The sequence below is a fragment of the Psittacula echo genome (assembly GCF_963264785.1).
Source record: "Psittacula echo genome assembly, chromosome: 4".
Classification (NCBI taxonomy): Eukaryota; Metazoa; Chordata; class Aves; order Psittaciformes; family Psittacidae; genus Psittacula; species Psittacula echo.
The window spans coordinates 50,646,903-50,662,542 of record NC_137738.1 but is presented as its reverse complement, the minus strand read 5'-3'; the positions used below and the strand labels follow the sequence as shown (position 1 = coordinate 50,662,542).

Genomic DNA, 15,640 nt, shown 5'->3' with positions numbered 1-15,640 from the left:
TCTTGATGGAGAACTAAAAAAATGGACTGACTGGAAAATGGAGAAGACAATACAGATTTTGAAGTTGTTCCCTTCTGAGATAGTTAAATGAAGTTGAGTTTGCTGAGGCTTAACCCTTGAAACATAAGAATGGTCTTAAAACTTTCAAATAAGACTGGCTCATTTCTAACGAGTTAGATGTGCTTGTGTCTTTTAATGCTGAACCCTGGTGTACAGCAGGGTATGTTCCTCTGGAAGGAACAGAAGTTTCTCTCTAGGTTGTCCAACTAAGATGCACTGACCCAGATGACAAAAGAGCCTGAGTCCTGCTGCGTTGTGAGCCCTCACCGATGGCTAGCTGAGGGGAGGGTAACTCAGAAATTTGAAAATCAGCTGGACTACAGCATCAAAACCCATGGAACATATGGTTTAATGATAGTAAGGAACACAGAAATTTCATGCACTGGGAGTCTGTATATAATTAAGACAGATCAAGAAAGTGGCAGTCTATCTGATCTGCTACAGGAGATCAAAGAGGCTGCAAGGCTAGAGAAGACAGATTGAATTTCATCTCTGTATAGATTAACAGATGATATAATTTAAAACTCCTGTAGGTGACTGCTGCTTCAAACAACTAGTTAGAGAAATCATAAAAAGAGAAGCACCTTTGGAATTATACATGTGGAACTGGTTCAAAACTCTCTCTCCTCTTGAAGGGCAGTCAAATTCAGCATTCTTACAGAAATGAGAAGGCCTCACTAAAAACACCTTAATCAAAACAAGAAAACCTTTAAAAATCAAAATCCAAGATTGCTAATGGCAAACGTAGGGTTTATAGACTACATGTTAGACATTCGGAGAAGATGAATTCCTCTAGCTCAAAATGATTCAAGCAATACAATTAAACTAGCAAAAAATAATCTATTTAAACAATAAAAAAGAACCTCCCTGAAAATCAGAAGCTATGTCTAGTAGAAAAGGACATAAATGGTGACAGACTCTGGAAAGTCGTGCTTTAAGTGTCATGCACACAAATTTTAAGGAATAACTTGCTAAGTGCTTCAATGTTGCTAAGAAGTACTTTCGATAAATCAGGATCAAAAAGACTCCAAGAGATTCAAATTCAGTAGGAGTTAAATATAGTTATGGTGTGATCAAGTTATAACAAGACATCTCAAGAAACAAAAAGACACAGCAGAAAAGCTAGATTAATTCTTTGATCAGTGAATAGGAGAGTTTAGGGAATTTCCCACTTGGGAGTCTGTTCATGGGGGCCATTCAGAAGAACTGTCTCAAACAGAAGTGTCAGGTTTAGAGCAAGGTGATAAATGAAGAATAAAAATTCATCAGGCATGTATTTTATTTATCCATGACTTCTGGATGTAGTTGTAAATTGAGCTGCTTGAAGTATTAAATGCAATTTATAATACTTTTTAAAACTGACCTTAATATTGCATAAATAGAACCTGTTTATCCAATTTTTCAAAGAAAGGCAGAGAGTTCCAGGAAACTAAAATCAGGTCTGCTTCCTGTACCAAGCAAATCAGTAGAACTGCAATAAATGATTTATACCATTTCTGAACTGTGGCAAAAATAGGTAAAACTGAAGATCAGGTTTTTTGTAATGGGCAGTGTGCCTTCTGAATCTGTTTAAAGGATTCAATGAACATGTAAACAAAGGCTCATTTGATTAATCTTCTATTTTGATTTTCAAAAAACTTGACAAGATATTTCACCAAAGACAGTGAAAGGAAGTGTAATAGAATAAGGAGGAAAGGCTCTTTCACTGATTAGTACTTGGTTAAAAGAATAAATGTACCATTTTCACAGTGATGATCAATATGAACTGTTGAAAATATTCATATTTAACCTGGAAAGGGAATGAGTAGGAAGGTGACAGTTTAGCAAGTACAAAATCTTTCAGCACATTAAAAATGAAAGAACTGCAAAATGTTCAGAAAGATCTCAAGATAGCCAGTGGCAGTGTAGTAAAATAACTGATGACTTTCTATAGCAATCAAAGGAAAAGTAGAACACAGAGAAAAGTAGTTCTATTTGTACATTCATTGCAGCCATTTCTGAATTAGACACTATCAGTTGTGAAACAATTCTTAGAATAACCTTGGACTGTGCCCTGGATGTATCAGCTCAGTGCTGGCTTAGCAGTAGTCAAGAAGGTCAATAGAGCCTAAGGAAATATTACTGGTGTTTAAAAAACAAAACTGAAAAAAGCATAAACCATTTATAAGTCCACAGTATGCACTCCTTTCTCCTGATATAATTTAGTGGAGCTGGAAACAGTGAAGAGGACAACCGAGTTTTTCAGCCACAGGAAGCAGTTTCTCTGTAAGAGCTATTAAATAGGCTTAGGAGGTTTTGGCATATGAAATAAAAATGTCATATAGGACATGATAGAGGTATATTGAACTCAGATGACATGAAGAAACTGAGTAGGGAATAGGTACTTGCTGTGCCCCATGATATGAGAATTAGAGGGCAATAAATACAGGTTTAGTGCTGTTCTCTTTCACACTACACATGGCTAAATGTGGAACTTACTGCTAGGGAGCTTTATGGATTCTGAAAGTGAAAGTATGTTTAAAGGCAATTAGGTGAATTAATGGAAGAGAAGTTTATCAGAGACTGTTAGATGCAAGGAAGTAGGGGTACATTTCAGTTTCGATCTCTAACATATGTATTTCTCGAAGCTCAGGATTCAGGTTACTGTATGTTTGCTTTATTCTTGCATGCTTTATTCTAGCTTTTCTCAGACAGGATACTAGGTCAAATAGGCATGTGGTCTGACCCACAGTAAGTGCCATTATGTTACATCTACCAAAGGTGTTGCTTTAAGCACTCTAAAGCACATCTGATAGTAGTAGTAATGATGAATCATATATGTCTCATGTTTTCTCCCTCTTCCCATAGATATGTTGCCTGGTTTCTGTCACTGCAAGACTGGCTATGCAGGAAAGAGCTGCAATAGATGTGCCTTGGGTTATATGGGATATCCTGAATGCCTGCCCTGCAAGTGCTCGCTGGAAGGCAGTGCAAATGCTGACCCTTGCATAGGTCCCTGCATCTGCAAGGTATGGATGTCAGATTCTTCTGAGCCATAGGAAGATACAAATGATATTGAAAGCTATCATACAATAGTGTTCCACTGTCCTCCCTAACTGTTTTAATATGTATATTATTCACTTCTCATAGAACACTTGTTCTTGGTCCTGTAAAGTCTTACATTGTCTTGTGTCATCTCAGTACTCACTTTAATTAACCTAGGTACCTAGGAGACTGCTGCTGTCATACAAGTCCTTAGAAATCAATAATGAAAGGATATGTAAGAAGCCTGTATGTAATGCGACTTCAAAGAGAAAATGTGGTGAACTGATGACTTTTTAAAACAAAAAAAGAAGTCTGCCTTTTAGGAGGAGTTCTCATTAGGGATATAATTGCTAAGTTCCAAACTGAGAGCGTTCTTTCCTGCCTTGGGATGGTTGTTTAGAAATCAGTAACATTGAAAAAAAAAAATCCATCCTTTCTGTAGGATGAATTTCCTAATTTCTAGGAAGATAATGTAAGAATTATTTTCTCTGTGTGCTTTCATGTACCTCCACCAAATTATATATTAATATGATATTGGAATAAAAGACTTTTAAAAGCACATGCATCCACCTCTTAATGAAATACCTAGTTACCAGAATGCTTTAGAAATGATAGTGCCATGGTTTAGTAAGTGACTGTGAATATTCCCAAAGGACAACTTGCAGTATTGTGGGTCAGTTTTTCTGCAATGTACTTGTGGGAGTTTCCTTCCAGCATTTAATTGACAAAATTAGTCACAAATGTGAATTTAAAAAGACTTACATTACATCCTTAAATACAAGAATGTATAAAAAGTACTTCAATCTATCAGCTCATGCTGCATACATACATAAAGCTGTGGTGTGACAGCTGAATAGCACTGAAATCTACTCAGAGAATTAACCTTATCCTCACTTTATGTAACAGTCACATGCTTTCCGTCAGAAATAAAATCTATCCATATCATAGTACTAATTCCTGAGCTATCAGATCTAGAAGATCAGAAAAGAGGTGCTTTTGCTATAACCTGACTTAAAAGGGAGCTTTGATGAAGGTGTTATATATATACAAAAATATATGTAATTATAAATAAATATAAAAATCTAAACATAAATGGGAAATAACTACTGCTTCATGATTCCTATTATTATGACATTATTTGTATAATGCCAAACGGACCTTGTTAGCACAATCAGACCAAAATGAACTAACATGGAATAGAGATGATTGTTCCTATCCCACAGAGTTCTCACTATATGTGAGAACTTATGTCATACACTTGTATACACCTTTCTGCTACCCTAATTCCCTTTTAAGTGCTTGTGGGAGAAAAATTATACCCTTTTCAGATAGCTGAGATACATACATACACATTTATTTTCACTAGCTATTTTCAAATTCAAATCAAAGCAGATTATGGTCAAAAGGACACTGAAATCATCAGATTAGTTATGCTTCATATGAAGAATAAAGTAGGATGTCTGGTTAATAACAGGTCTTAGAAAAAAATGCTTCCTTTCTTTTAATCACATCTTTCAATTACATATGATGAGCTCTAAATTTACTAAAGCTAGTTTTCTTGTAAAGGAAATTGACTGCTGAAAAGCAGTTCTAACTGTAAGCAGCAAACTGCAACAAAGTGAGCATTAGATTGTTATCTTTACCCCATTAACCAGAGTAAGCTAAAGTACAGAAAGGTGAACAAGTGTCAATCTTTTTTCCCACTAATTATCTCAGAGAGCTTACTGAAGGTATATTGTCAAAGTCTTATCTTTGTATAATTTAAAACTAAACACAGTATTCATAAATATATGAGGCTATAGAAAGATTGCTTCATTAGCTGAAAGGTTGAATCTCCTTTCCAACTTGGAGTTATTCACTGAATTTGCTGCCTTCTGAACAGAATTATACAGTTGTTACTCACTGATGATATACTTGTGATTGCACAGTAGGGCAACTTTTCATTTAAACACATGGTTTTGCTTTGCAGCTGTCTTTTTTTATTTCCCCCTTCCCTCACCACATACTCTAATAAGCACATCAGCAAGGTCTGAAACTTTTGTGATGATAATATCACACTTTTGTGACCAGTGTTCATAATTCTGGTTTGTAGAATTGGGCATGAGAGCATTTATGTGCCTGTGAGTTCTCAAATGTTACCCACATTATTTTTCATATAATGCAGGGGTAGATGGGTTATTTCAGCCTATCTGTGGTAATAATATGCATTGATTAATCCTGAGACTGCTGGGGAAAATTAGAAATACCATTATTAGAATTAATGAGATGTTGAAGTTAAAAGTAATTGACTGATAGCCTCGAGTTGTATTAAAGAGATTATTGGTTTGTTGAGCAGATTCTACATGATGTTGTTGAAGGCGTGCATAAATACAGCACAGCAATAGAGACAGAAAAGATATTTTGCTACATATATTGTTACTGTATAATCAGTGGTGAAAACCTATTTACATTTTCATTTCCTTCTTTACCTGTCCTTACTCCCCCCCCCTCACTGTCTCTATTTTCTCTTGATCTGTGTGTGCTGTCCTTTCTCCCTATGTTTTCAGATGTTTTGCTCTGCTTTTTCAATCTTTGCTAGATCTTAACCAGGAGGCTACCAAATGTCTTTTGGTGAACTTACTTCAGAGCTGCATATTTCAAGCAATCATAGACTACACAGCGTGGGCAGGCTTTTTATAATGTGTTCATTCTCTGCTGATGTACAGCCAACAATTTGGTCCTGTGTACATACCATAAAGCACTGTCTCCAGGATTAAAAAGACTGTATGTAACACTTTGGAAAGGGAAAGAATTTTCTGGGCTATCTTGAGGGAAAGATACTGAGTTACTAAGCCAGAACCATAGCATGACCCTTTTGCAACATGCTTTTGTAGAAAAGCTAGCTCTATCTTTGGATATAAGACAAACTAATTTATTATGTAAGGTAGTAGGACTTAATGCACAGCCTAAGCTTTCTCTGAAAAGTGTAAAAAATGCTAAGTTTAGAATTCTTCGTGTATGTTCAGTGCCTGGATTTCTCCAGGGGAAGAGTTTGCAGACTTGGCTGTGTGACTGGCAAACACGTGTAGTCATGGGAAGATAAAATGCACCATTTTTAACACTTGGATTTAGTCTGAATTCAGCTATTAATGATAGACCACTGGAAAACTTCTGTTAGTGCAACTGCGACTGTGCACCTGTACTTGACATCAATTGGGCATGCCAGATTTTATCAGCCACACCTACCAACTGTAGTTTTTGAAGCTGTAACATTGTGTCCCATACTTCATACCTCTCTGAGACTTTTAAGTGTAAAGGAAATAATCAGATTTTCCCTGAAATTAAGTATGTCCGTTTGTGTAGAGGAAAAATTAAAAATCTTATAATGTCCAAATGCTGTGTCCTGTTATTTACATGCAGCCACGGTAACTTCTATTGTGTAGAGGATTTGCTCCTAATATTCACAAATAAGAACAGTCTTTCCTATAAATGTCTTTATAATCCTGCATTTGTACTCTCCTGCAAAGTGTAAAGCTAGTGATCTCAAGTTCTAATCTATGACAACTGAAGTGATATTGTAATCTGCATTTCCAGGAACATGTTGAAGGAGAAAACTGTGATCGTTGCAAACCAGGTTTCTTCAACTTGCAGCAAAATAATCCCAAAGGCTGTGAGGAGTGTTTCTGCTCTGGGAAAACAAACATCTGCACACACTCTCATCTTACCTATGGAAGTGTAAGAATAATCACACCCCATCAGTACATGTCACTGAGTTTGTGTTTTTGTGTGTTGTCACTGTCCATTGTCAGAGAGTTCATCTTATAAAATCATGAATGCACTTTTATGCCCCGTATATTTTTAAATTTATCCAGATGAAAATGTTTATAACCTTTGTTTCTCTTAATTGTGAGAAAATTCTGAAAAAATGCAGTTAAATTAATGAAAAGTGCAGAAGCTGCAAAAATGAAGCCGTCTGCATAAACACAGTCCTGGATTATGCTTACATAATCAGTCCTGAGTTAAATGCAACATGTCTATAGGGCAGTTTCTTTTACAGGTAATTATTGAATTTCTAGACCTGAAATAATTAAGGATTTTTAAACATTAAGTGTACAACACACACCTTATGTAAGAAAAAGGGTTGCCTTGCAGGAGGCATTTTGAGTGAATTTCTTTTGCATACTGCATTCCCAGGGAAAGATGTCAAAGAGAGATAAACCTACTGTTCTTGTTTGTGTTGTAGAAAAAAAATATCTTTAACCTGCAAATATACTTTAAATTAGTTCACAAAACTCAGACACCGAATCCGCTGTAATTGGTGTATACTACGTATTCATGTCTGTACAGTGAGTTTGGGAAATGCATTCCAGGTCTATTAGCTCCTGGTTTTGGCTGTATTGGTATGCTGGAAGTCTGTGAGTAAAATCATATATGCCTAGTGTGCTCATTTACATGTCAGCATCTGGAAAATCTTTCATCCCACAGCTGAACTAATTTATCGTTCTGCTTGTATCCAGGCACCAGAAGCTTTGTATGAGCAGTGTGCTCTTCTCTGGTGATTCATTTATGATGGGATTTCAGAAATTCAAGTTCTGGTGCTTTCCATCTTTGCTGTGCCTTTCTAAAATAAGTGTATTTGAATTTTTAAGTTGTAAGGTTTAGAACTAAAAATTATTATAAATTATGCTGTCTACATCAATCAAAAAATGCATATCCATTTGTCGGCTCATCTCCTGTACCCTCTGTGACTGATATTATTTATTGAAAACTTGTATAGTATTTGGAGATATTCTTATGCATAGGTTTGTACAATAGAATTTCTCCTTGTTCTGGACCACATGAAGCAGAAAAAGCAAGTACTTGCAGTTACTTCAAACTCCTCAGCAGTTATAACTCCCAGACACGTACAACAGGAGAAATCTTTGTTTCTTTGTTGTTTCCTTTGTTCCTAAACTGCTATTAATCATATAATCAGTTTTTTAAAAATAGAAGAATGAGAGGCTCCAACTGTTGAAATGAGTGATGTCCTTCTGTCCTGGTTCTCACTGTGATATGTTTTGTTTTGTCTTATTTTTCTGTCATTTTAGACAGAAGACATGAATGGCTGGTATCTGACTGACTTACCAGGTCTCATCAGAGTTACCCCCAAGCAAAAGAGATTTGATGGGCATCAGCAGTATAGCATCAGCAATGTGGCTGCTCGAAAAGTACTGCCACAGACTTATTATTGGAGTGCACCCAGTTCTTATTTGGGCAACAAAGTAAGTGCAGATGGTACTTGCCTAAATGCTAATTTGATTTCTTGAGAAAAGAAGTAAGGCTTTGAAGGGGGGTGAAACTGAGGGAAGATTAAATTGGATAGCTATTTGACCAGCAAAATTGCAAGCAGAAAGGAATCATGCTTATGGAGCATCCTTGTGAGGCAAAATGTTAAGCAGAGAAAATTAACTGAGAATCTTTGACCTTGAGTGTTCTTTGGGCTTCTCCTGTCAAGTATTGGAGAAGTCTGCATAGTTCGCAGCATTATTTTTTGAATGAATTAGCTGGTGTGTCATTCAGCTTGTCCTGTTCTCTACCCACCTTGTCCTCAGTTTTGAAAAACAGTTCCCTCGTCTGCTTTTCAGAGATACGTGTGTCAGATGTTGTGGGGGTGTGTTATAAAACTTTAGTGTTTGGCAAGAAACTTGTGCGTCGGAAGTTCCCTGCCTAGAACTCAGAAAATTGCTGTTGTGAGCCCTGTGCCAGTTCTAATGCGTATATTTATCCAAGTCTTCATGTGTCCGTGCATGTACACACATATTCATGCCCTGCAGGTTAATTCCAACTATTTGCTTTCTAAAGTCTTGGATGCTTTAGTCATCTGACTGTCAGGCTTCTCACCGTTAGACTTTCTGCTATCATACAGGATACCATCATGAAAGTCTTATTTTTTTCCAGACAGTAGAATCAAGAACTGAATGAGTTCTAAATATGAAGAAAGCTAAACAGCCTTCCATTTACCATAACCCCATATATGCTAAAACTCATCAGAAATGCACTAATGCACTTGAGCACATTTTCCTCTGTAGTCTCTTCAAACTAGTCAACCTTCTATTTTTTTTCTTCCTGCTGGCTGAAAATCAACATGACAGAAGGTAAGTGAGCATGTTGAAACTAAATAGCATCATTCCAAAGAACTGGGCATCCTGTTCATGGCCATAAATTGTCAGGCTCATTTAGTGGGCAAGGGAGAGTTTCTCCTGTAATCTTCCATGTCTGGTGAACTTACCATGAGATATGAGCTGATACTTTTCCAGGCAGAATTTCTTCCTGCTTCTATTCAGTGAGCAAAATAATGGTAAGAATGTGCAAAAATGATTTGAATGTGGAAGGTATTTTTTCAGTATAGTTTGGAGTCCCTTTGTGGTTACTGTCAGATATCTCTGTATGAATGAAGCAATTTGCCTTAATAAGTGAACCATATAAATTTTTGATACCACAATAATACTGAGAGCACTCACAAATTACCACAGTACATCTTAACTGTCATGTTGCGTTACATAGACTATAGTCATAATGACATGCTTAGGCCATATGATTTATGCTATGGAAAGGGAAATAGAATATTGAGAGTCCTTATTTGTAAACTCAATAGAACATTTCTCTAAATAGCTGAAAATTGATAAACCCAAATAGCTGAAACTACATAAAAACATCCTTTCTTGAGAGTGATTGCTAGCTGTGTTACAGTAGAATAATTGGTATCTCAGAGCAGGCAAGCTTCTTTAACAATTCTTGTCTTAGGAAATGTAGAGAACAATTTAGGAATCTTCTATCAAGATGTACACTTGTATTGCAATTTATGAATCTTGTGTCACAGAAAACTACCCTTCCTTTTTACTGTTAAAATTATTGCTCTTAAATTGAATATCAAAAAGTATTAACCATCCTGCATTTCCTAGTTTTCAAATATAGCTCAAAAGGCTTATTTAAAATAATTCTTTTAATATAAAGTTGGCATGTTGTGCATATGCTTCCACAATGTTGATTGCAATATGTGTGCCATCTACTTGTTTTACATCCATCTCCAAATGTTCTTTTGGATGAGAAAAGCGTAAATAGAATGCTTCTGAGTGTGCAGCCTTCAGCTTTTTCTTTTTTGCCTAAATCTGGGTGGCACTAGCTTATGTGATACTCGTCTTCGACTGTGTCCTTACAGACACATTATACCTAACAAGAGGCTATAGATGATACAGGATTATTGTTTGTCACAGTGGGACAAGAACATGGGCAAATTCCTTTAACAGCACCACCTCCTTTTAGTCTTATAAATGTATATGCTGCTACCAAAACTTAAACTTTGTTGTACAAACTCAGAATTTTATTTTTTTTTTAATCCAGATATTTCACCTGTTTGTCTATGTAATATGCATTTGAAGTGGAAAATTGAACACTGTTTCTGATGCAGAATATGTTTGGGAGTAATCTGGAGGAAATTAGTTTCTAGAAATAAAGTATCTAGCAGATAATTTGGAAGAACAGATTTAAAATTACTAGTATTAAGATTTTAGTAGGTATCATAAAACAGTTTATCTTCTTTGCTGCCTACCTTATCATAGCCTCCTGAACTAATGTTTGCAGCAATCATGAGGAGTTGCAGTTTGTTAGAGTTTCTAATTAATGAAAAATTGTCTTATTCTGTCAACTCTGATTACATTTCAGGTGTTTGAAAACCCCATTTGGTTTTCGTTAACAGTTTCTTAAATTGTTTTGACAATAGATTTGTAAGCTTATTTTAAATTTGAGTCCACGCTAAAATATTTTATAAACTTGTCTGAAAGTGTTAGGAGTTACATTCTGGTAATGTTTGATTACAGCACTGAAAGGAAAGTATAAAATTAATTAAAAATTAGATACCAAACTCAGCAGGATAGTGCAAAACTGACTTAAAGTTAGTGTGAGAGGGTTACGTGTCTACAATGTTACAGAAGCTGGAATTACATATATACTCTGCCTCTTTTCCTTGACACCTCAGCAAAATCAATTTGATAATTTGTATTCCGAGTAGAAGGTATTTGCTAAAAGAAAACATTATAAGGAGCACATCTAAATAAAGGCTATCTCCCCCACACCCACATACATGAGGGGCAGCTGAGGCCCTTGAGATTCTGTCTAGAAACATCCACCTTTGGTCACAGAAAGTCTCTCTGCTTCTGCAATATTTTTGTTCCTTTCCCTGCTGAGGACCAGCTTTAACCATGAAGGTGGAGATACACCATGCATCTTTCAGATGGTTAGGGCACTGCCGTTGGTCAGCATTCACAGGTTAGTTTGGCGTTTAAGTGGAGGCCATCCTAGAATCCAGGTCTCTGAACGTATTAGGTCTCAACACACAGCAGTCATACAGAAAATAGATAATACATTTGCTCTAACCCCTCTGTCTGGGTTTTGAGCAGGTGCTAGTGCTGCCATTACTCAGACTGCAAACAACATGATAGAAGCCCTAAAAACCTTCAGCTTAGAAACACTCTGTGTACTGACAGATTTTACTCAGACTGAGAAGTTTCTTGCACCAGAGATTTTACAGGAGTCATTTGAGGTATTTGTACAGCATGATCCCATTCAGTGTAAGTACAGTTAATGTGATTTGGTCCTTCATGCAGAGTACGTTGAAAATTAAAGCAAAAGATGCCTGGATAAAAGGGTTTGTTATCTCTTGGAAACATTCTAGCACATTGTTTGTCAACTCGGTAGACTTAAGTGGCCATATGGTAGATACATTGTTCTTTCTGACCTCTAGTAAAAACAAAGACAACAGCTGAAAGTTTTGCGCTGAGTCTGTGCATATAGAACAGGAAGGAAACTTGTCTGACTTAACACTGTCACTTCATTTATTTTGCCTGTTCTTTTATAATTAGCTGTGTAAACTATTTGCTGCCTTACAGAAGTCAATATTTCTTTGACTCCAGAAATGAAGACACTAATAAGCCTGTAGTCAATATGTACAAACTTTAAAAATCTATCAACCCTTTAAAAGTACTCTACTGTGGAAAGCTAAAGATTGGAATAGAGTGAGAGGTTTGTTTTGTGACATATTATCTATTGAAAACTGCCCAGAATACATCATAGGATTAAATATTAAATTATAAAATAATCATAAGCTAGGTCCTTGTGGCTTTTATGTTTGTTTGCTTCCATTTGTTTTCATTTCTTAGGCAATTCTGATGCAAAAGGCAGAATAATGCAAAGCAAATTGCAGTCTACAGCTCCCAGGGGGAGGGAGGGAATTGAAACCCAAAACATAAAGAAGCATAAATAATACAGTAATCAGCTGGAACAGAAATGCCATGATCAATTGTCCTAAATTATTAATGCATCGAAATGCAAAAAGCTTCATCTAGTATTGTCATGTTTTCAGAACTCAAGACTTTCTTATTCATAGGATATGATAGAGTTAGATAGATCCACAATTCTCTTTCTTAATTCTCTTTCTTGCTTTTACTGGCTGCCTCAAAAGGGAGAAAATCCAACTTAACACCTTTTGGTATAAATGGATGAGATGAAAATTAAATTGTGTTTGGAAGCTACATTTTTATACCACCAGTTTGTTTTGAAGTTCAGTGGCCTTATGAAAAGCAGTGAGTGACCTATCCTATGTAATTCCAGCATTCAGCTGTGTCTTAAGTTTAGCCAGCAGACTGATTTTTTTGACCATGTGTCTGTATTGCTCTTATTGTCAGGGAAATTAAGTAGTGAAACTTAAGTAGGATTATGCGATCTCCCTTTCTGCACCTTTAGAAGATCAGTCTTTCTTTCACTTGATCATATGGACAGTCTAAGCCCTCATATAGAAGATTTGGTTACCTAGTGCAGACGATTGTCCAAGTCTAAGCAGGCCACCATTAAGTAACATAATGGCAGTGCTTAAAGTAGATGTTGAGGCAGCGATGTTAAGTCCAGTATTTGATGATGAATTTGTCTTTTTTGTACCCTCTGCACAGAAATGAGTTCCAGCCCCAGATCTGAATGTGTAAGGAATAACATCTCCAAGCTTGCAAAAGTGAATTGGGGATGGAGTAGGAAGTGTGATCCTCAAGTATAAGGCATAGCATATAGAAAACAATTTTGTATGGACATTTATTGTTTCTTAATGTTCTGTAAGTTTGAGTGGGATGAAATAGTGTAGTTATATGAATGTTATCAATATTTGTAAAAGAAACAGTAATAGGCATCAGCAGCACATAGTATGCAAGAAATCTCCATTCAGAATAATGCCCCTGAAGTTACTCAGAGTTGCTACAGCTATCACATTTTTTAATTAGTGTCAACAGCCAACACATGGCAGAAAATTAAAATTATTAATTTGAACCTAAAGAAAAATATCTTTTGGAAGGGCAGCTACTTCAGTATCTTTTGTCTTTAATGTTTGAATGCATTCTTCTGATAAAAAGCTGGTTTAGTTTATTGATATGCTTTTATTTTTTAACAAGTAAACCTTAAAATAATATAAATAATGTATTTTTATTTTAAATTACAGTCTAAATTACCTTGACTGTAATTAAGTCACTATGGTAATCAAACTCTGTCTAAAGTGTGAAGAGGTCTTCAACTTCAATCAAATGTGCTGTTTATTTTATTAGCACTTACTTCACTATTGCTCCTAAAAAAATTGGATAATAGGCAAATTTAGGATGAGACAGACAGCAGGAATACAAGTGACGAACAAAACATTTTAAAGATCTGAACAACAGCTGACTGATCATTCCTTTAAATTTACCTAATTTGTATTACATGATTGGGTTTAGATTCCTTATCTTTCATAGAATCATGCAATGGTCAGGGTTGGAAAAGACCTTAAGATCTGTTCCGACGCCCCTGTCATGAGCAGGGACACCTCACACTAGATCTTGTTGCCCAAGGCTCTGTCCAGCCTGGCCTTGAACACTGCCAGAGATGAAGCATTTACAACTTCTTTGGACAGCTTGTTCCAGTGCCTCACCACCCTCACAGTAAAGAACTTAGGTCTTTGCTGAAATATTCTCACAGTGTGGCACCATGAAATGAGACTGGGGGGAGGGCAGGTGATGTCTCTGCATTTTTTCACAGCTGTGATTAGTCAAATTTTTCTTGATCCCCAGCACAAATTGAAAAAGTATCAGGACTGTCGTATTTGGAGTTCAGCTACCCATGACTGTCAAGAACCACCAAGACATAAGTAAATTTTGCACACTTTGTTCCTCATTAAAGCTTTTAATAAAGTTTGGATAGCCTGTTGGGATGGTTCAAGTTCAGCCATTATTGTGATTGCAAGGAAAACTAAGGTTGCCCGGTAGAGTGTTACGGCCTCTGTGCCTTGGAAATGAGTTGAAACAGGGCTTAGAATCTGGCTAGCTGAGTCCACTGACTGCAGTATTTCATGTTTCCCATGATACATTTAATTTCTTAATGGTAAAATCATCTTATACTACCATAGAGAAAAGAGGAAATTTATTGTTTGTGAAATTATTTCATAAATCTCAGGTGTCCTTTGCGTTACCTGCCTACCCAAGTCTGCCTTGAAGGCAGTAGTGGCAGTTGAAAAATGGAGGAAAAGCAAGCAAGAAATAGAGTAGTTTCACAAAAGAAGGGATATGAATACTGGAGAGAGAATACTGAGGGGTGTTAGGAAATAATGAAGAAGAAAGCAAATTGGGGAATATGCTTGCCAGACTGAAAAGTTTTACTCTTCTCATCTCTAATCCCAAATACTGAAGGATCCACAAAGCAGAAGAAAAAGGAAAAAAATCTTAGACTTGGAAAGAATTAATATATCTGGTGATTTGTGCTGAGGGCTGATCAACATGCAAAAAAGCATTGTGATGGTGATTCCTAAGATAGAGATAGTTAAATTGAACAGTAGTTAATTAAGACTGCAAAGGAAAACTGTTGCTTATGAAAGGGAGGATACGTCGGGGTTTTGTTCCTCTTGTATGCCTTTGCATGCTAAGTACATCTTCAGCAAATAAACATTTGCTTTGATAATTGTATTTGGAGTTCCTTGTTGATCACAGGTTACCTGGAAGTAAAAGGTTTAATGGAGTTTTGCTCAACTTATGCACTTTTATTATTCAGACAGAATTTATAGTCCAGACATCTAGTTGATACTGGGTTACAGAGAAGTGTGATGAAGGAATATATGCCCATCACCAAAAAGGTATAAGTACGAGCTACTGAAAGGTCATTTGCGAAATGTGAGAGCCCCAAGAAGGTAATGTTCTGTTTCTAGATTTCCCTTTATGAGTAATTGACTTGCTGTTCCTGTTTGATTTACCTGCCTCCCGCCCCTGCAATTTACTCTAAATTTAAATTAATTGTAACAACTTGAAGTAGAATGAAATTGAAATTGTTTAGTTTATAACTCATTAGTAAAGCTGCATGATGCCACTTGGCTTTAGTTTTGTAATTTTGTGGTGTTCAACCTTGGCTTTCTGTATCAAAAAGGCAGTACACAGAAGGGCAAAATAGTGAGAATATCAGAATGGGACATGGGAACCAGCCTTTTCTGCAAACCATTTGTAGTACTTTCAATCTGTGCTATGTTGTTTTTGAAGTCTGGCAT

General features: G+C 36.3%; 1 protein-coding gene across 1 annotated transcript in view; it reads left to right on the top strand.

Annotated features, from left to right (window-relative positions):
• The window catches only part of LAMA2 (laminin subunit alpha 2), a gene marked incomplete at its 5' end in the record, with an annotated part of 387,284 nt that overhangs the window by 162,783 nt on the left and 208,861 nt on the right, over positions 1–15,640 (top strand). Inside the window, 3 exons of the mRNA XM_080616795.1 lie at positions 2,908–3,068; positions 6,658–6,798; positions 8,151–8,324. Of these exons, the coding sequence (XP_080472921.1) occupies positions 2,908–3,068; positions 6,658–6,798; positions 8,151–8,324 (476 nt within the window). The remainder of the gene's footprint in view (positions 1–2,907; positions 3,069–6,657; positions 6,799–8,150; positions 8,325–15,640) is intronic.